Source organism: Dunckerocampus dactyliophorus, chromosome 3, assembly GCF_027744805.1.
Source record: "Dunckerocampus dactyliophorus isolate RoL2022-P2 chromosome 3, RoL_Ddac_1.1, whole genome shotgun sequence".
NCBI lineage: Eukaryota > Metazoa > Chordata > Actinopteri > Syngnathiformes > Syngnathidae > Dunckerocampus > Dunckerocampus dactyliophorus.
The window spans coordinates 39413128-39435869 of NC_072821.1; the positions used below are offsets into that span (position 1 = coordinate 39413128).

General features: G+C 41.8%; 3 protein-coding genes across 3 annotated transcripts; all 3 read left to right on the forward strand.

Annotated features, from left to right (window-relative positions):
- The first annotated feature begins 2237 nt into the window (after positions 1–2237).
- LOC129179050 (gastrula zinc finger protein XlCGF57.1-like) lies at positions 2238–5665 on the forward strand. Its single transcript, XM_054771867.1, has 3 exons — positions 2238–2663; positions 4201–5280; positions 5387–5665. The coding sequence occupies exons 1-3, from the start codon at positions 2468–2470 to the stop codon at positions 5503–5505; spliced, it is 1395 nt and encodes a 464-aa protein (XP_054627842.1). The 5' UTR covers positions 2238–2467; the 3' UTR covers positions 5506–5665.
- Positions 5666–7808: 2143 nt separating this feature from the next.
- Positions 7809–17534, forward strand: LOC129179049 (gastrula zinc finger protein XlCGF57.1-like). The gene is made up of 2 exons (XM_054771866.1): positions 7809–8958; positions 14688–17534. Exons 1-2 carry the CDS (start codon positions 8940–8942, stop codon positions 16178–16180), a joined length of 1512 nt encoding a protein of 503 aa, XP_054627841.1. The 5' UTR covers positions 7809–8939; the 3' UTR covers positions 16181–17534.
- A 144-nt stretch (positions 17535–17678) lies between these two features.
- On the forward strand, positions 17679–21293 carry LOC129178652 (uncharacterized). The gene is made up of 2 exons (XM_054771065.1): positions 17679–20456; positions 20623–21293. The coding sequence occupies exons 1-2, from the start codon at positions 19632–19634 to the stop codon at positions 20944–20946; spliced, it is 1149 nt and encodes a 382-aa protein (XP_054627040.1). The 5' UTR covers positions 17679–19631; the 3' UTR covers positions 20947–21293.
- Positions 21294–22742: the final 1449 nt, after the last annotated feature.

Consider the following 22742-nt stretch of genomic DNA (forward strand, 5'->3'; position numbering starts at 1 on the left):
CCCCCCCCCCCCCCCCCCCCCGCACTAACTCAAATGTTTGTTTGGAGACATTTTTACATCCACAAACGTCCCTCAGCTACTAGCAGCTGGCTACACGTCACGTGACTCCACATCCACCCGCTCCTTGCTTATGCTTTAAAGAATCCTGTTTTTTTTGTGTTTTTTTGTATAAGTGGGACATGAGGCAGTGAAATGTAGATTCTATTTTTATAAAAAGGTTTTATACTTCTCCTGTGTGCTGGGGAACTATTTATTGCCTAAATTATTTATCTGGTGTATTTTGCAAACACAAAAACGTGTCCGACAACTCAAATGGATCTCTTGGTGAGCGTGCGTGTGTGTGTGTGTGCGTGTGTGTGTGTGCGTGTAGTCCCCAAGTTTTATTTCACCCAAGTGGTCATTTTTCCCCCCCAAATAAAATAGTAATAAAGGAAATATTAATAAAAAAAACTGTCATGTAATAAATAGACAATCTACTAGTCCAATACTCCACTTCATTCAAAAGTGACAGCACTACCTCAGTTTTTGTTATTAATTTGTTGCAAAACCGAGGCAACATTTCCCATAGGAAATAATGTAAACCCAAAAATATTAACCAAAAATACATTTTATAGAGTAGAATTCTAGTTTTACATGCAGACAAGCAATGTGAAATAATTGTAAACAACCTGCCGAGATGGAATTCAGTCATGTTATCAAACTTTCTTTGGCCCCATGGCGTGTCATTTAGCAGTTACACGGTAGGGTGCTTTGTTTGGCCACTCCCATGTGGCAGAGCGATACAGTACTAGTTTGTAACATGCGATACTGTACCAAAAAACCCAAACCATACGAGAAGTGGGTGCGTATGACGGCCGTGTTCTTACTAGTTGCTTTGCCGCTCATCCTTCAACTCTCTCCTTGTCACGCTTTCATTTGAAGTCCAGCCCTTGGGGAGAAACACTAAAAAGCACAAAAATGGCAGGGAAAGCGTTTTTAAATGGGAGTCATGTGATCCTCATTCGCCATCTCGGATCGGTGGCTTCATCCAGGCGCTTTGCATTTGTTGTCTGGACGTAGTCCCTGTCCACTTTCATCACCAGGATGTTTGCTATTTTTATAGAAGCAACTGTTCTGGAGAGCCAGAGTCTGTTTTACAGTGTGGCTTGTTGTGGTTTTTGTGTGTCTTTTACACGATGTTGTGTTTAGAGTGCTGATGTGCGCATCCTAAATCAGGAAGAGAGAAAAGAAGACAAAACGTTTTTGAGCAAAAGGAGTGATATTTTATTTTTTTTAACGCCAGCAGAAAGTTCTAATCTGACTGATGTTATGTTACGTGGAGGACGATGAACCCACAATGCCGTTTTTTTTGTGGAATCATCCAGAAGATCCATTTAACAGCTTGTTTTGTCCCTGTAGTTTTATTTTAGGATGCATGTTTTTATATCTGCACTGAGATTCTTGACAAAATGTGATCTAGTTTGTATTAAGATTCAAATGACAAATAAACTGGTGCCAAATGTTTTGCTCAACCACCAAGTTTCCTCTCTTTATTTTCGTTCTCTTATTTATTGGATTTGACTCGACAACGCACACATACATTGCCTGAAAGCATGTGCAAATTAAAAGTGTCAAACTCAAGGCCCGGGGGCTGGATTTGGTCCGCCATTTCATTTTATGTGGCTCGCAAAAGCCTGGAAATAATGCACATGAAAAAGACAAAGACTTATTTTATTCGAATATTTTAATATTTAGAAAATATTTGTATACATATTTTGCATTGTTTATTTTAACTCTTAATATAGTTTTATTTTTTATATTGTTAGTTATTTTTTTACTTATTTAAATATTTTTAGTAATTAAGTAAAAAAAAATATATATTTTTTTTTAAACCCACATTGAATCTTGCTAAATATTTTTTAATTTTGACAAAATAAAAAAATAAAATAAAATAATTATTTTTATTTTAATGCTTTTTGTATATTTAATTTTATTTTAATAAATAATTATCCATACAGTTCTTATACAATAGTGGTATACTCAAATTTGCGTTTGGGACTTTGACTTCTTTCAGTGTAAGTTTGTTGCTAAAACAAAAAGTAAAAATTATAATCAAATGTGTCATAATATCAATAGGCGATACATTAACGTGGTTTCACAGGCTTGTCACGGTGGTATTCTAATATTTCCCAGAAGAGGGCAGCAGCGCATGTTAGCTGCCGTCAAATGATGTCGAAGAAGAAAGTGCGGAAGTTAGAAAGACATCTAAGCAAGCGAGCTAAAGTTGGTGTCCTAGCATGTCATGTTTACGCTGTTTTTGTTCCTCCTCCGTTTGCCCTCCATTCTGCGCACATATCCGTCCAACCTCAGCGACGTGAACATGAAGACCAGTGCGCTTTTATGCTTCTCAAGATAGCTTAGCTCGTTAGCCGCGAACAAAGAGACGCTGAAGTTAGCAACAAATGCTAAGTGTAGTGATTGTGTGAAAATGTGTAAAGTCCAAATGCTGAGAGCGTTGGTGAACCAGCGACTGACTGCGGCTTTGGAAGAAATATTTGTAGTGTTGGAAAAAACAATAGCAGAGTACGAGGAGGAACTTTCTCGAGCAAAAGAGGAGAACGAGCGACAACGTCAACTACTGGACGCGGTTTGCAAGAATCCGCAAACGGAGTCACGCACAGCAGGTTTGTTCATTTCCTACTCGCACGTGTTTTATTAACTTTATGCTGTATTATAAAAAATATGTCTTTAATTGTATGTAAGACAAGAACACACGGCCCACGCTGACACTGGCAGTGACGTCATATGCATAGATTATATTGCAAGGTGAGTCCTGTTATCTTAGGACCACAATGGGCCGCATATAGCCGTGTGTGTGTGTATGTAACCAATGAGTAATTAAAACAGAGTCCTGATAGCAGTTTACTATCAATTCAGGTTTAATGATTTGCTGGACTGAAATGCATCTCCTATTTTGCTTCACAAACTAGAAGTCAGCGAATATAACAACATGAATGGACAAAACATCTGAATATAACACACAAAGGAAAAAAAATATCTATATACAATGTTGAATGTCCCTTAAACTGTCCTGAGCACAATTTAAGATTTGCTGGCCAGCATACAAAAATAAAGAGTCTATACGTGTATGTATGGGCAGTGTATGAAGGAGTGTGTGTGTGTGCTGCGGTGCCTGGGATGCTCCAGCAGCGGCAGGATGGTGGCGATGACGAGGAGGTAGATGGTGTCCTCTTCCTCCACTATGGCCAACAAGGAACAGCAACAGTCTCTCACATCCAAATCGCTAGCAGGAAAACAGCATAATGTCATGCAGTGATGGATTGAGCAGACAGGCCTGGCACACACAGGTGGCTCTCCTACACACTTTGACCATGTGCGAGCCTACAGCGCTCACTAGGGGAACCATGGTAACCAATTAACGACTGTGGTAAAGACAGTGACATTAATCCCAGAACATCACATATAGAAAGAAAACATTTCTGTTAAATCACACAAAAACACAGCTGGGTTACATGTACACATATGTATACATATATAGATATACATATATATGCGGCCCAAAGCCTCCCCCATATACATATGTATATATACGGTATATAAAAGCTTTGTGAAGTGAAAAAGTATTAATATTCTCATTACTCTTTTTTCCATTTTTACAAACTATATTCTTATGAATCATTTTTTCTCATGATATAATGACGTTATCCCAAAATATTTTCATTCTCATATTGTAACTTTTTTCCCCAGCTAATTTTCCAAAAGTTGCATCTTTGTTTTGTTAATCGTTACAACTTTTTGAAATAATATTTTTCTTTAACATTTCAACATCCATCCATCCATTTTCTATACTTCTTCAACATAAGGCTTCAAAAATATATTTTTTCCTCATAATATAATGACTTGTGAAATTATGACTTTTTTTCTTGTTTTTCTGAATCTTCGAACTTTATTACCCCAATATTTTTGACTTCTCATCAAATTACTTCTCTCTTCTTCTATTTTTTTATATTTTTTTAAATTTTCAGTTGTATTTTTAGAAAATGGTGAGGGCCATGTATAAAAAAAAAAAAAGCTATGGGCTGCAAATGGCCCCTGGGGGCACACTTTGGACACCCCTGATGTAGAGTAACCAGCAGCGATTATATTGTAGGTTTGTTTTAACATCCAAAGCATGTGTGTTTGTGTTCTTGTGGCCTGCAGACGTCAGTGAGCGGAGCTCAAGGACGGAGCAGGAAGTGCCCCAGCCCCTCCATGTCAAAGAGGAAGAGGAGGAGCAAGTGTGGACTCGGGGGGAGTTTCCAGTGACTTGTGTGACTGTGAAGAGTGAAGACGATGAGGATGAAGCTCAGTGGTCACAGCTTGATCAAAGCGAGGAGACGAGAAGATCAGAGGCAGACAGCCTCTTGGCTCCGCTGTCGGATAGTGATGATGCGATGTCACACTCCCCTGACACTGGTGATGAAGACTTTAAAGCCGATATGAGATGTCACATGGACAACACACACTTTAAATGCTCTCAATGCCACAAAAGGTTTGGTGACAGGAGAACTTTGAAGAGACACCTGAAGATCCACACGGGAGAGAAAACGTTCAGCTGCTCAGTGTGCAGCAGCAGCTTCCAGCTGAAGAAACATTTGATCAGACACATGAGAATCCACCCTGGAGAGAAACCTTTCATCTGCCCGTTTTGTTCCGCCAGATTCTACCACATGAGCAGTTTGATACGACACAGACAGACGCACACGGGAGAAAAACCGTACACCTGCTCAGTCTGCTCAAAAAGATTCTCTCAAAAAGGGCACTTGATCACGCACACAAGAACGCACACTGGGGAAAAAAGCTTTCCCTGCTCAGTCTGCAGCATGAGCTTTAGCGATCGCTCGGCGTTGATTCAACACCGAAGAACGCACACTGGAGAGAAACCCTTTGCCTGCTCTGTCTGCGGAGGGAAGTTCACTCGAAGAGGACATTTGATCATACACATGAGGACCCACACAGGAGAAAAACCCTTTGCCTGCTCAGTTTGTGGCAAAAGGTTAACACGCAAGGCGCATTTAATAACACACATGAGGACGCATACGGGAGAAAAACCATTTTCTTGCTCAGTCTGCAACACAAGCTTCAGTTTCCGCTCGGCGTTGGCCCAGCACATGAGGACGCACACTGGAGAGAAACCTTTCCTGTGCTCGGTTTGCGGTGAACGATTCTCCCAGAAGGGACATTTGAACATCCACACCAGGACGCATACCGGAGAGCAACCGTTCAGCTGCAATGCCTGCGGTAAAAGATTCACACACAAATATCAAGTTCATAAACACAAGTGTGCTGGGGAGAGCAGCGCTCAACAAAATAAGAGCATTTAATGAGTGTGCCTTTTCTTTTTTAGACTGGACCAGTGCAATCTGGAACACTGTCACATTTCCAAATGTCATAATAAAATATAAAACATACTGTACATCATCTGATACCAAGTCAATACAGGGCTGGTATCACTTGGATGTGTAGCAGGATCATTGAATGTTTGTCTGAAATTTGTTGATCGTGATTATTGTCACAATAAAACACAGGACAAAGTTTTTCATCGGCAGACTACTGGACTCGTGTTTGCTTGATGTTTTGTTACAGCTTTTATCCAAAAGGCTTCTTAAAAGCCAGAAAGAACAATGACGGCGTCCCATCCCCAATCCCATCTACGCCCCTCACTTTCTTCACCAACCAGTCTTCAATAAAAGGTAAAAACCATGTTCAATGTATCCATTTCATTCCTCATTTAGAATTATTTCACCTTGTTTTTTGTAAAACTAATTATTCTCTATAAACTGTATTTTTTCTTCATATTTTTGTGTGTCTGGAACAAGTTGGATCAACTTGGTACATCTTGGTAATCCCTCGTTTATGGTGGTTAATTGTCCAGTGAAGTAGGCTTCCTTATTTATAAATACATAAAATCTTTTCGTAGTTTGAGCATAGAAAACCTGCTTACCACATTCTAAATATGCTTTTTAACATGATTAGAACTCTCGAGACATGAAATACCACCCCTACCTTTACACTCCTATTACCCAATATAGTGGACCTACTAAGAGAAAATATGTCACATAACATAGACTCACACATTAGCACTGGGAGAGTTTTCTGAACAGTACTTCCTACGGTGGTTATTGTCTCATCAGTGTAACATTACTGACACTCAGTGACCAGTGTAGAATACTACATATGATCACGTCTTTGAATGCATCTTCTGAATACCTTATATTTGTGTTTTACTTCATTTAGCCATTTTAGTTTGAAAATGCTTATTTCAGGCGAAGAATACGTACATTCGAATTAAATATGCGTATTATTTGACTAATGTGCCGTAGTCAACCACAAAACAGCGACAGTTTATTCATTTATTTTGAAAAACCATGATAGCAATAGCAAAATTCCAACCGCACAATAAAACAGGCGAGGGATGACCGTACAACTGTATATTCATATATTTAAGCAACACAACAACAAAAACCAGATATTTGTGAAAATACACACGAGAACTGAAAAAATATCTAATCACGCTGGTGTTGACCCTATGCCGTCACTACGCTGGTATCGGCAATAATTGGCAGGATCAAGTGTTGATGTGGCAACACATGGCACCGCCATCTTGCAATGACGTCACATTGTTAATTATACAAGTATGCTGTATTATGCTTTACTATCACATATTTGAAAGTATTACCGAGAGAGAACAAAGACTAGAAGAGGTGACTTTTGTGGACCAGGAAGTAGCAAAGATCAGGATGAAGTGAGGAGGGCATTCAAGAGGATGAAGAGTGGAAAGGCCGTCGGTCCTGATGATATACCTGTAGAGGTTTGGAAGTGTCTAGGAGAGGTGGCAGTAGAGTTTCTGACTGGGTTGTTCAACAGGATCTTAGATCATGAAAAGATGCCTGAGGAATGGAGAGAAGTGTGCTGGTGCCCATTTTGAAGAACAAGGGAGATGTGCAGAGCTGTGGCAACTACAGAGGAATAAAGCTGATGAGCCATACAATGAAGTTATGGGAAAGAGTAGTTGAAGCTAGACTAAGGGCACAAGTGAGCATTTGTGAGCAGCACTATGGTTTCATGCCAAAAAAAAAGTACTACAGAGGCAGTATTTGCTTTGAGGATGTTGATAGAGAAGTACAGAGAAGGCCAGACGGAGCTGCATTGTGTTTTTGTAGATGTGGAGAAAGCTTATGACAGGGTGCCCAGAGAGGAATTGTGCTATTGTATGAGGAAGTCTGGAGTGGCAGAGAAGTATGTTAGAGCGGTGCAGGACATGTATGAGGACTGGAAGACAGTGGTGAGGTGTGCTGTAGGTGTGACAGAGGAGTTCAAGGTGGAGGTGGGACTGCATCAGGGATCAGCTCTGAGCCCCTTCTTGTTCGCTATGGTGGTGGACAGACTGACAGATGAGGTTAGACAGGAATCTCTATGGACTATGATGTTTGCAGATGACATTGTGATCTGCAGTGAGAGCAGGGAACAGGTGGAGGAGAAGCAAGAGAGGTGGAGGTTTGCCCTGGAAAGGAGAGGAATGAAGGTTAGCCGCAGTAAGACAGAGTACATGTGTGTAAATGAGAGGGACCCAAGTGGAAGAGTGAGCTTACAGGGAGAAGAGATTGAGAAGGTGGAGGATTTGAAGTACTTAGGGTCAACAGTCCAGAGCAATGGAGAGTGTGGAAAAGTGGTGAAGAAGCGTGTACAGGCAGGATGGTACAGGTAGAGAAAAGTGTGATGTGTGATAGAAGAGTTTCAGCTAAAATGAAAGGAAAGGTGTACAAAACTGTGGTGGTGTTTGGTCTGGAGACAGTGTCCATGAGGAAAAGACAGGAGACAGAGCTGGAGGTAGCAGAGTTGAAGATGCTGAGGTTCTCTCTAGGAGTGACCAGGAAGGATAGGATCAGGAATGAGTACATCAGAGGGACAGCACATGTTAGAGGTTTTGGAGATAAAGTCAGAGAGGCCAGACTGAGATGGTTTGGACATGTCCAGAGGAGAGATAGGGAGTATATAGGTAGAAGGATGCTGAGTTTGGAACTACCAGGCAGGAGGCCTAGAGGAAGACCAAAGAGGACATAAAGGTAGTTGGTGTGAGAGAAGAGGATGCAGACGACAGGGTTAGATGGAGGCAGATGATTCGCTGTGGCGAACCCTGAAGGGAAAAGCCGAAAGGAAAAGAAGAAGATTTGAAAGTATTGCCGACTTGGGGTGAGTGACATGTGTTTTCTGTCGAAACACTGGTATATTTTCGGAGGGAAAAAAAATTAAAAGCCAAACTTCGACGAATCGCGAATGTGCGGTTCGGTGTACATAACCCTTTTACTCAGTCAGCATTGGACTTACTTGACGCGTTGCTAAAAGAGCTAGAAGGTTCTACAAGAAGATGCAAGCCAGCAGAACTACATTGTGTACTTATTTGAACGCGCCGTGTAAAATAAATATGTAAAAAATAATGTTGTGATGGACGCGCGTGCGCCACAGCGAGCTCCTTTACGCGGATGGATGACATCATAAAACGCGACCGTTCTCACGGCGAGAGCTCCGTGAAGCGAGCAAGTCTAACGGGTAGCGACGTGGAGATGATTATCATGTACTGACAACACACAGTCACCCCCATTCTTCCATGTAACCAGCGCCTAAGCCTTACACCTTATTACAAACTCGTAGCTTTGAAGCTTCTCACGCTAGCTTAGCTTGTTAGCTGCTAACGAAAGAGACGCGGAAGTTAGCAACTCATGCTAAAGCGCATGAAAATGTGCGCCAAATCTGAGAGCGTTGGCGAACCAGCGACTAACCGCGGCTGTTGAAGAAATGTTGGCAGCGTTGGAGAGAACGAAAGCAGGAACTTTCTCGAACTAAAGAGGAGAACGAGCGAGCGTCACGTTGTCAGTGACACTGTGGCTAAGAACCATCAAATGGGGTCGCACGGAGCAGGTTTGTTTACTTATTTTTCTCACTATATCTATATAGATATAGCTGGATAGGTAATGCAGGTCAAATGTACATATACACATACACACACACACATATATATATATATATATACACTGCTCAAAAAATTAGAGAAACACTTCGAAAACACATCAGATCTAAACTGGGGGGAAAAATGATCTTGAATATCTTTCCAGATAATAAGTGGGTGATGTATTAGTAACAAAATGATGCCACATCATTTGATAGAAATAAAAATGATCACCCTATAGAGGGGGAAATCAAAGACACCCCAAAAATTAAAGTGAAAAAATGATGCAGCACACTGGTCCATTTGGCTAAAATGTTATTGTAGCAACTCAAAATGATTCTCAGTAGTTTGTGTGGCCCCCACGTGCTTGTACGCATGCCTGACAACGTGGGGGCATGCTCCTAATGAGACTATGGATGGTGTCCTGGGGGATCTCCTCCCAGATCTGGAACAGGGCATCACTGCGGTACCTGGACGCATGGAGGAGATTCCAGGGGACAGGTAGTTACTCCAGGAGGGCCGTAGAAGGTCCTTCAACCCTCAGCAGGATCGGTATCTGCTCCTTTGTGCAAGGAGGAACAGGATGAGCACTGCCAGAGCCCTACAAAATGACCTCCAGCAGGCCACTGGTGTGAATGTTTCTGACCAAACAATCAGAAACAGGCTCCATGAGGGTGGCCTGAGGGCCCGACGTCCTGTAGTGGGCCCTGTGCTCACTGCCCAGCACCGTAGAGCTCGATTGGCATTTGCCATAGACCACCAGAATTGGCAACTACACCACTGGTGCCCTGTGCTCTTCACTGATTAGAGCAAGTTCAACCTGAGCACATGCGACAGACGTGAAAGGGTCTGGAGATGCCGTGGAGAACGTTATGCTGCCTGCAACATCATTCAGCATGACCGGTTTGGTGGTGGGTCAGTGATGGTCTGGGGAGGCATATCCCTGGAAGGACGCACAGACCTCTACAGGTTAGATAATGGCACCCTGACTGCTATTAGGTATCGGGATGAAATCCTTGGACCCATTGTCAGAACCTACGCTGGCGCAGTGGGACCTGGGTTCCTCCTGGTCCACGACAATGCCCAACCTCATGTGGCTAGTGTATGCAGGTAGTTCCTGGAGGATGAAGGAATTGATACCATTGACTGGCCCCCACGTTCACCTGACCTAAACCCAATAGAACACCTCTGGGACATTATGTTTAGGTCCATCCGGCGCCGCCAGGTTGCTCCTCAGACTGTCCAGGAGCTCATTGATGCCCTGGTCCAGATCTGGGAGGAGATCCCCCAGCACACCATCCGTAGTCTCATTAGGAGCATGCCCCCACGTTGTCAGGCATGCGTACAAGCACGTGGGGGCCACACAAACTACTGAGAATCATTTTGAGTTGCTACAATGACATTTTGGCAAAATGGAGCAGTGTGCTGCATCATTTTTTCACTTTCATTTTTGGGGTGTCTTTGATTTCCCCCCTCTATAGGGTGAGCAGTATATATATATATATATATATATATATATATATATATATATATATATATATATATATATATATACGTCATCGTGACGTTCATGTGGGGGAGTATTTCCCCAGCGGATGGCTCAATCGTGGTGGATACAAACACTAAACAGCCCCCTCCCGACCTACACAGGTTGAAATGGCTAGAAACACCTGCGGAAGTTGGCAGAACCTCCTCTTACGGAGCGTGAATGCACGCTGGTGTGGTTGTGTGTGTGGGACTTGGGCTGGATGCGTATATTTTCGCCGCCTTGTGTTTTACCACTTTAATGTAAGGAGCCTTTTACAACGCCCGATGACCACGTGCAGGTTCTGCGTGAAAACAGACAAGTTTATTTTTGCACCCGGCTCGTCTTAGCCGCAAACAGACATTCTCTACACCAGGGGTGGCCATTACGTCGATGGCGAACTACCTGTAGATCGCCAAGATAGTTTGGGTAGATCCACTGATCTGTACTAATAAATCTGGATAGCTCATACGTCGCACGCACCCGTGCAAGCTGCTGAAGCCACAGAGAGGCCATCTTAGCACTCACATGTCGTACGTAGCAGACTACATTGGCACAGCGTACATAGTGTACAAAGCAGATGAAGAGGCTGGCAGAACATCTATATTTTACATTAAAAAGCGGGGGAGATTCTCCCATTCCTTTAAGTAACGCAACCTTGGTCCCTTAAAAACCATTTGATACGTTATTCTCTATCTTTTGGTTATATTAAATGTACTTTTTCCCTTCCAATTCTCATTGCCTTTGGGACAAAATTCTACTGTGCACCCTGACTCAGCACTCCCCTATAGCAATGATAGTTTTACTCCTCTAGAAAGAGATTTTCATTTGAACTGCATATCCCATCCCTTTTTTCCACTAAAATCCATGGTCATGATCCTTTACTTTTTATTCTTACTTTCATACAATTCACTATGCTCTCGTCTGTACAAAATATGAATAAAAAAAGAGACAAGTTTTAAAATCATTTAACATTTTGATGATTTTTTTGTTTGTGTTATGAAATAGAAATAATCGCTTTAATGATATAGAAATATATTTGAACAAAAAACACAGGAATAATATGTAATATAATATGTAATAATATATCAAAATTGTCTCCATATGGGGGTTCATTTGAAATTTGGGTAAACAACCAAAAAAAAACGTATTTTTTTATATTTGCAAGCAACCGCAAATGATTTAGTAGTCTAGTGGTGGTTGTTTGTTTACATATCCCCCACGGCCCCCCATGTAAAGCCGTTATGACTCAGGTATGGTAGGTTATGGACAGAATGTTTAAAAATGATCATACCCGAGTCCTTATGACTAAGCTCAAGCACACCTGTTGTGCAAGGTTAGTCTGAAGACTAACCTTGCATTTAGTGTGAGTGGCTAACAAACTAACAACACACTTAACAACTCACAAGTTCTCACATCAGTCATTGTCTGAGAAGTGTTTCTTAGGAGTGGTAATATGGCGGCCGTGTGGCTTCACAAGTCATTGACCAATGAGCTATCCAGATTTATTAGTACAGATCAGTGGGTAGATCACGTAAACGTCACTTTGTAGTTGTCATATGACATCAGTCAGCTGACAATCAGCTCCCCTCCGGTATTGCGCTCGCTCCCCCGCAGCGTTTCAAGCTAACACAAAGATGCAACTTTCATGTTCATAATTGTGATGATGGATGAACTAACTCTGCGGTAAGATGTCTATATCTACAACTAAAGTTATGTGTTCACTTGTAGCGGCTAGCTACGTAGGAAAAAAGTGTATTGTTTACTGGCTTTGCTTGGCGTCATGAACTCTACTACAGAAATCAGTGTTTTCTACACGTTGGCTTCTTAAACTGTTATTTCATGATGACATTAAAAATGTGCCCATTGGTGAAACCTTTTCAATATGTTGCCTTGACTTGGGCTGCATTGTCTTTTGCATCATCATTTTCCATTCTTGTATATGGCTAATGTTTGATAGCAAATGCTAACTGGATGTAATACATGAACCATGTGCCCTAATGAACGTTACATAGCTAATATGACTGACATATTACCAGTACTCACTCACTAGTACACAACTATTTAGCAGTTATGTGGAATGATCTTTATTTCCATATTGAAGTGAATTATGATAGCAACTACTTTGATGACCTGGAAACTCTGAAAATGTGAATGGGAAATACTAATCATGAATATTTACAATAGAATTTCAGAGTTCACTCGTTACATTTTGGATATGTTATACGTTTTATAGGAAGAGGTAGATCATTTTGACTTGTACTTGCATGCTGAGAAAGTGCGTGCACGCCTGATCTACATGTATAACCTACAGAAATACATACTCATAGATACTTGTAGATCTTTGGAACTTAGTCATTTTAAAAGTAGCTCGTAGGCTAAAAAAGTGTGAGCACCCCTGCTCTACACACACCTTCCGTGACCGTCCTTGGAAATAAGGGTGCCATTTGCCCCATGTCTCACTGTGTAAACAAAATAAGCGCGTCATAGAAAATATCTTACATATGCAGTTGGAAGTGCATCCGTGGCTACATCTTCCTTAATCACAAGCACGGGCATGAAGATTTAGTAGCAATGCGTGCCGAGGCTGACATCCCATTAGAAAAGTTTCTCAATTACTGGCCTAAATTGTCCACTGATGTATGCACGGAATTCTAAAAAAATAAAGCGGAATTCATAGGGCCCTACTTATTGAGTGCTAACATGAATATTTGTTCTGTGACAAACAAAGTCCAGGCTGGTACTGGTGGATGGTGGCTCCGTATTCATGTAGTGCTTTTAATATGATGTTGTTCCTGTCTTAGTTTTACACAATACATCCTAAATAAATAGCTATAATGTACGTATGTTTTACTGATGCATTGAAAATCTTTCCCGGTGATTAGCTAGTGTGCTGTTAATGCTATTTACACCCATTCTCAATTTCAGCCTTGGTCACATTGACACAAGCCCCCAAATAGCTGTTCTTGGCTGTGCCTGCTCATAAATAGCGGCTCGTAACTAAGTCTGTCTGATATTGGCTTTTTTGCCAATAACTGACACGCTGACATTGTCCAACTCTCAAGTTCCAATTCCGATATCAACCGATAGTGATACAGACATGTGTAACATCACAAATCTTTTTCTTGAGTAAAATGGTTGTAAAGTAACAATACTCTTAAATGAGTAGAGTTGTTTTGTTGGCTATGCCACCCATTTCTGAGTAGATCATTCATGAATTACATATTTTATAGATGAATAGATTTGTGTTTCTTGTTCTTTGATTTGTGTTATTTTTGGAAATATTTAATTTATTTTTAGTTAGGGTATTGTTTAAAATACATGAATTTGTTGATTATTATTTTGATTGATAATTTTCTTATTTTATTGCATTAAAAGTACTCATTGAAACCACTATATTTTTATATACTGTGTATGCACTACTTTGTGCTCTGGAGCTGATGCAATGTGAATTACTATGTTGGATCAATAAAGTTCTTATGTTAGCCATCTGAGAAGATCAATTGCATTGTATTGGACAGCAGAGCTTCCTGTTTCCCAGCATGCTTTGCTGTACTGTTGTTGTAAATAGTGGCTACATAGTTGTCGGTTATTCTCCATTACTCGTTGGTAGTGTCTTGTCTATTATCTACCTATTACGTTGCTGTGTGTTTGTTGTTTTTAACCTCTTTCTTTAAAAAACACCGTGAGTAAGACAGACTTTTGAGCAACAGTGTTAATTTCATGATGCAGCATGTTCACCAGCGTTGCAAATGTGGGACGTTGGTGCTGAAAGGTCTGTATCGGCCCTTGTTGTAGGGGGAAAAAAACGATACTGATGTTGGCCGATATCACGTTTTTAGGCCAGTATTGGCCCGATAATATTGCACATCTCAACCTGTAACCCAAATTTTAGCTCGCAGTTCAAAGCAAAAAAGCAGCTGAGAGACAGCTCGAATCTAAAAAACACTTGTGAGTTGGGACACTTTTGTATGGCAAGGCACCACTGTATAAATGACAATTAAAAAATAAATGAAAATACCGGCATATATACGAACGAGGACAATTTATTCCATCTGCACGTGTTGTGTGTGTGTGTCCACATCTTCCTATTTCTTTTCCTATTCATATTAGGGGCCACAATAATATGTGACTGGACATTTCCATAGCATGTGTTTACCTTCTTGTGTCCTGCAGACGTCAGTGAGGAAGATCTTACCCCAGAGCAGCAGGAGCTCCAGCCCCCCCACATGAAAGAGGAAGAGGAGGAACAAGTGTGGAGTGAGGAGGATGCTGACATGAGCAAGTTTGCAGTGATTCGAGTGATTGTGAAGAGTGACGACGATGAGGCTGAAGCTCGGTCTTCACAGATTGATCACGGTCAAAGTGAGGAGATGAAGGAATCCGAACAAGACTGCCTCTTGGCTGCACTGTCAGATCGTGACGGCACTATGTCACGCTGTCCTGACACTGATGATGAAGACTCTGAAGAGGATATGACATTTCATACTGACGACTCAGACTTTAAATGCTCTCAATGCAATAAGACATTTGGCTACAAGAGAAATTTGAAAGTACACATGAGGTGTCACACAGGAGAGAAACCATTCATTTGCTCATTTTGCAGTAAACGTTTTCATCGAAAGGCACACTTGGTGGCACACACAAGGACGCACACGGGTGAGAAACCATTTTCCTGCTCAGTCTGCAACACAAACTTCAATGCCAGTTCAACGTTGAGTCAGCACATGAGAACGCACACCGGGGAGAAACCTTACACCTGTTCGTATTGTGGCAAAACGTTTTCTCAAAGGGGGCAACTGATGGCACACACCAGAAAACACACGGGGGAAAAACCATTTTCTTGCTCAGTCTGCAAAAGCAGTTTTTGCGTCCGCTCGGCTTTAGTTCAACACCTGAGAATGCACACTGGCGAGAGACCTTTTTCCTGCTCAGTTTGTGGGAAGACGTTCTCCAGAAAAGTAACTTTGAAAGAACATGCCAGAACGCACACGGGAGAAAAGCCCTTTTCATGTTCAGTCTGCAACGTGAGCTTTAGTTTCCAGACAACTTTAATTCGGCACATGAGAACACACACTGGTGAAAAACCTTTTCCATGCTCGGTCTGTGCTAAAAGATTCTACGTGAAAAGAAGTTTAAGAGCTCACATGAGAACGCATACCGGAGAAAAACCGTTTTCCTGCTCAGTCTGCAGCACGCGTTTTAGCTTTCAGACGGCATTAGTCAGACACATGCAAACGCACACCGGGGAGAAACCCTTCATTTGCTCAGTCTGCGGTCAAACATTCTCTCAAAAAGGCACCTTAGTGAAACACAGCAGAACTCACACTGGTGAGAAACCTTGTACTTGCTCATTTTGTGGCCAAGCGTTCTCTGACAAAAGCAGTTTGATGACCCACACGAGAACACACACTCTGGAGAAACCCTTTCCGTGTTTGGTGTGCAGCGAAAGATTCTCTCAAAAAGGAAACTTGATGGCACACGCCAGGACGCATACCGGAGAAAAACCCTTCTCCTGCTTAGTTTGCGCTAAAAGATTCACTCGCAGAAACAGCTTAATGATACACACCAGGAAGCACACTGGAGAGAAACCATTCAGCTGCAATGCATGCGACCACACCTTTTCTTACAAGTTCCAGCTGAGCAAACACAAGTGTGCTGGTGAATAGAAGCAGCAGTAAATTGATGGCGATTTTGTCCTCTTTTAGCTCTTGTGTTGAATGTGTATAATGTATAAAAATATATCACAGTCTGAGATACTGTATGTGAAAGATGTTTTCTCTCTCTGCCTTTACTTTTCTGATTCTAAATCAGAATAAAACAAAAATGACGCAAACAAAAATTATTTTTTATCAACAAACTTATTTGTGAGCCATTCAACAAAGGATACAGTCAAACCTCAGCATTTGTATGCCCGAGTTTTCCTATCATTCCGTTTTCATTGAAAATGTTCCCCAATATTTTCTTTTGCTTTTCATACAATATTGCACACAAAGCACTCCACGTGTTGCTGACTCACCAAAAAGTAGCGCGTGGCAGCAATTTGATGCAGAAGGTGAGAAACACTACTGGATTCCATCTGGCCAGGATGTACGGGAAGTCTGCATCAACAAGTTCCATCAATTTCTCTTTATAATTAGCTCATTTTCTGCATGAAAAACTATAATCATTCTCTATGAAATGTCTTTTTGGTTTTGTTCACTCTTCACGTCCTTAAATGTGTCACCGCGGTGAACAGAATACCTCAGCACTTCTACTTTTCTGCTCACTATTCCACGTGCCTAAAGGAATCGAATACCACTGACCATTATTTCACAACGCTAATATGTTAATGATACTACTAAACACTAATAATAATAATAAAAACCAACAAGGATGACAGGACACTCACCACACAGACACAATGCCAGTCTACTGCACCATACACTGTATGACTTCTGTCGGCCGATATTTCCGGACAGACAGTAGATGTGTATTTCGTTGATGCATGTGGTGTATGCGCCCATAAATCCACAGTCTAACATTCAACAAAGCGGCTGCCCAATTGAGTTGTATTCCTCAAAAGATCACCCCTTCCCACCCATACACATGTGCAGAGGTCGCTCACCTTTACCATGACGTATAGTGAAAAAGATTGTAATAATCTTTCACTATCTGGTCATAAAGATAAAGAGAACTCCCCACACACTCAGTCAAGGAGAAGCATCTGATCAGACAGAAAAGAAAGAGGCCTTCAACCAAGAGTGGTCGAGAGCCCCAAACTACTAAAAACCACTATTATTGATACTAAAACTATGATGCGACAGAACTGTAAACTTCTGAAATATAACATCAAACATTACCATGTATGTGGCACCGAACATCTGTTATGCTGTGTTGTCAACAGGTCTTCGCAACAGGATGTTCAAACCACAGAATATATGAGTCACACAAGAAAAGAACAAGGAAAAAAGAACATGAAAAATCCCTGTTCGGGGTTTGCTCCGTGGGGTCAGGTGCTGGGTGATACATCTCTGCCGCCCGTGCCTCCGCCGGGTGGGTGGAGGGTGTGCCTCCTGCATCCCTTGGCGGGGCGGCCCTGTGTCGGGGGTCGGGCGGGGTTGGCTCGGGGCGGGCCGGGCTCCGCTCCCTGGGGGTGGGGGTGGCGGTGGGCGGGAATTGGCGCTTCCGGCGCGGGCGGGCTTCTTTCCGGTTGTGGTGGCGTCTCTGGGCCTGCCGGTTTGTGGCCCCCGGTACCCGTCTGCCTTTGTGGGGTGTGATCTCTCGCTGGTCTCGGGGGTTGGCAGTCCTCCGGCCCGCTGGCGCCGTGTCCTTGGCTGGGATTACCTCTCTTCGGCCCCTTGCTGGTCTTCCCGGGGGGGGGGGGGGCTCTCTGGGCTGGCTCTTGGGGCACTGATCTTTGTGCTGCCTGCCCCTATGGGCCTGGTGGCCTTCTGGCGGCCGGGGCCCGGCCTTGCTATTTGGGGCGGGGCTCTCTGGGAGGTGGAAGGCAGCCCCTTTCCTTTCATGCATTCTCAGTGACAATTACATGCCCACACATTCTTGCACCTTTATATATATGAAGTCTTCCCCACATACAGAGATACCTGTACATATGCACACTCACAGTACATACGTACTTCCCCACATTACTCACTGAGTTAACCAGGGTGTTATTATGTTGTTGGTTTTATTACAGCGACGGTGATATCAGCAGTATGACTATATATATGTATGTATATGTGTGCAGTATATATATGTATATATATATGTATGTATGTATATGTATATATATATGTGTATATATATATATTTTTTTTTACAATGATGTGCATTACAGTAACTGATTCTATTCACTATCATGGATAATCATTTCATTACTACAGTTATGTGTGACTGTTTCAATGCGGTATTATCATGGTGATCACTATCATAATTCATCATTTCATGACTGCTACTGTGTGCGACTGTTTCAATGCAGTACTGTCATTGTGATCACTGTCATAGTTCATCATTTCATGACTGCTATTATGTCTGATTGTCATTGACAGATTTGTCATTGTGGTTGTTGATATTGATTTGTCCTTTATCCTTGTTCGTCTTTATAGTTGTCACGGACATTTATTTGCTGATGTCGTTCTGTATGTTTCTGTTGTTCTGTCACAATTGTTGTTGTTGCTGCTGTTGTCCTTGTCTCTTGTCTCTCTTTTTTTTGTTTTTGTCCCCTCTGCCCCCCCCCCGTTTCCTTTTCTCTTCTTCTCTGTCCCCTCCTGCTCCGGTCCGGTCGCTCCAAATTTGCTTTATTACAAGCATCAAGGTCGAATAAATTTTGTATGACAGGGGAAGTGTATATCACACTTCTCTCTGGCAGAGTAAATCTGTTGAGCACTTGACGGCATTTAGGTCTACAATTCTATCTGCTTTTAAGGCTGGACAGGACAGGGGTAAAAAAAAAAAAAAAAAGAAAAATCCCTGTTACATCCTGTGTCGATGTTGATTGTCAACAAGTTTATATTTTTGGGTGTCTGGAAAAGATTCATTGGATTTACATCATTTCCTGTGGGAAAAATTAACTTGGTGTTTGTATGTTTTGTTTTTTGGACCTTTTGGAAAGAATTCATGACAAAAAGCGACATTCCGCTATTTATAAATAAACAATATAAGAGGAAAAATATGATTGACTTATTACATACCATACTTTTTTTAAACAATACAATAGATAAACATAACCAACCAATACCAACAATTTGAACAACACAACAAAATATTTGTGGAAATAGACATGGAAGCTAACTGAAAAATGTCGAGCTCATCAAGTTAGTATCTTTCCGTCACTGATGCTGACATCGGTATCGATATGACAGCTACACTGGTGTGAAAACGTGTTTTCCCCACTGATCTATATTATATATCTGGATACACCATACGTCGCACGCGCCCGTGCAAGCCGCTGAAGCCACAGAGAGGCCATCTTACCACACTCCCCTATAGCAATGCATTACGGAGCCCCGGAGGGGACATGAAGAAAAAAAAATATGATGGGTAAAAAAAAAAAAAAAAGACCGAACTTTTGCGTTCCCTCGCAAAACTTTTGCGAGGGAACGCAAAACAGTATTGCGTTATCTCGCAAAAGACACGACAATGGAGTGGGATAAGTTTATTGAGTTTTATTTTGAGTTGGGCCTAAAATACAAAGATATTAAAACAGTGCTTAGCAGTAAACATAGGTTCGAGGTAAGTCAAAGACACCTAAAAAGAATCTGCAGCGAAAGAGGGCTCTCTCGTCGCAAAGCGTATTCAGATGTAGCGGTCCTGGTTGATTTCATCAAGTACCAACTGCAATACTTCGGACAACTTCACGGGTATAGATGGATGTACGCGAAATGCAGAGAAAGTGGACTACGGGTGAGGAAAGAGGATGTGCGAATGGCATTGAAGGAACTGGATCCGAGAGGAGTCGCATTCAGGCAAGCAAGGCGCTTACGACGACGGAGGTACTTCTCCAAAGGGCCGAACTTCATCTGGCACCTGGACTCAAATGATAAACTGAAGCCATATGGCTTCTGTATCAACGGGAGCATTGACGGGTTCTCCAGAAAGATTATCTGGCTCAACGCGTACACCACAAACAGTGACCCAAAGCTGATTGGAGGCTATTACATCGAAGCAGTTCAACGTTTGGGGGGCTGCCCACGAATTGTGAGGGGTGATCCTGGCACTGAGAATGGCCATGTAAGAGACTTTCAGCGGTTACTCGTCCCTATTCCTCCAGACGGCACCGTTGACAGTTACTTGGAGGGAGCCAGTACCGCCAACCAAAGAATTGAATCTTGGTGGGGTTTTCTACGCAGACAGTGTGTGGAGTTTTGGTTGTCTTTGTTTGCAGACCTCAGAGATAATGGATTATATGACGGCGGGTTTCTGGACAAGGCAATCCTTCAGTTTTGTTGCATGGGACTCATCCAGGTGAGTGTTATTATAGTGTTTTTGTATGTGTGCGTGGGTATGGTGGTTACGGAGACCCCTATGGGGTAAATCACTACACTGAAGTCTGCTTAATTGTTTTATAGTTTTATATATATATATATGTATATGTGTGTGTGTATGTATTCATTTTTACTCGTTTTAATAGGATGAGTTGGATGACACTGCACAGGTTTGGAATACACACACCATCAGACCGTCAAAAAACATCAACGTCCCCAGTGGTCGGCCCAATGTGATGCATACATTACCTCAACTCTATGGGACCAGAGACTTCCTTTCCCCCGTTGATGATGCAATCCAACTGTGCAAAGAGGAATGCGTCTTTCGCCTGTCAATACCATGTGATCCAGATGTGTATAAACTGTGCCTTATCTTTATGGCAGAGTCCCATCTGACTCCACCAGCTGATCCATATCAGGCGGTGAGTTTGTACATGCATCTTAGACAGGTCATCACTGAGTCTATATAAGGCAAAATGCCAATCCAGACCATAACTCCTCCGATTGACCTCATGACCTCTAAATGCTCCCCTTCTGAGTGTGCGCCTGCATCTGCAGTATGTGTGGCCTTTAATTTGAAAACTGCTTGACAAAACTAATGTATCTTCTATTTGTGATAAACAGCAGATCAATTTCTTCTTATTTTGTAAGAATTACAAATTCATTTCATGTTTTCATCACACAAAATAAGATTACTGCCACAAACAAGTTGAGAAACATTTATTGTAAGTTGACTAGAAACAACACAAATGCCTTATATTCTTGTAGAACTATTTTGGTAACTGTTGTGGTACTGCATTCTTTATTCTGTATGAAATCCTGGCCTGCAACGCTGAATAAATGTAAATTATTCCTAATTTGTATGGTTTGTTCATAAAGATCAATTGGGAACATCACTGCCGCTTCATGGTAAATGCACACACATTCTATAAAAGTAGCTGTGATGTGACAAGGTAATAACACAGTGACACTGTCACAGTGACAGTTAAGTAATATAATGCAAATATTACATAATCATTCTGACGGCCAATGGGCTTTATACACAGCCCCACTACTTCCTGATCCTAAAACAGCTCCTTTATTCCTGTCATTCATTACTGGATAATTTAATTCATCCAGGTGTGCCTGCTACTTATTGTTGTGACCAATATGGTCAGGAAGTAGTGGGGCTGTGCCTATTGCAAATACTTGGTGTCATAGTAAGAAATGAGTGTTTTCAGGCTACATTGCACATGCCAAATATTAACTGGTATCTCAACATCTTAAAAATGGTCATTTATCTGAGTACCCAACCACCTTAACAGCAAATATTAATAAACAATTCTACCAGTGATAAATAATTCTATACCCCGAAAATGAAGGAAATGAAAGCTACAGTCATCTTCCAAGTATTTAAATAATGAAAAATGTGAAAACTTGTATAGTATGGCACCAACATATAATAGAATTATAGACGGCTCCCCACACATTTAAATGGTGTTTCAAACAAAACAACTGAAAAAGATATTAAAAAAATGCCTACATAAATAAAATATAATCAACCATATAATAAGGAGGCCTCTTAAGCTTATGCCTGATCAAGACTGCTTAAATTCAAATGATGTCCATGACTAAGTAGTTACTGGCGAGGATGTTGTCAAACTCTGTGCGGAATTCAGGGAAAGAACTGTATGTGGTTGGTACTTCAAGTGTTGCTCCACATGTATGAGCAACAGGCCTTCTGTTGAGTCCAGTTTCAGCATCAAAGTGAATCATAATTTTGTCAACGCATATGACAGAGGACCCAGTACAGAAGCGAAAGAACTTCTCTGCTTTGGTTTGCTCAGCATTTTTTACATAACGCTGGAGGTGGTTAAAGGTTGCCTGCTCTCTCTGAGAGAGCATCACATTTGTTGTTTCCAGGAGTTGTGAGACTCTTTTGCCTGTGGCCTTCTTGGAGTCATACAGAGAAAATACACTTTGCTTGTCGAAAAGTTTGGGAAATACATGTGACATGGGTATGGAGAAACAATCAATTATTTATTTTGGCTCTTGCAGAGTGGCTTTGTGAGCCATTGTTTCTATGGCAGCCTTCATGCCTTCCGTTGAAGGTAGGAAATGAGAGCCCATCCTTGTAAAAAGGTCGAGCAGGTCCTCATCATCACCTTCCTCCCTTGTGCCCTGGAGAGCCTTCTCAACAGCTCACCTCTCAATAGGAGATAAGTCATTGAAAAATGATGCCATCAAGACGTCTGCATCAACACTGTCAATTCCATGAATGCAGGCA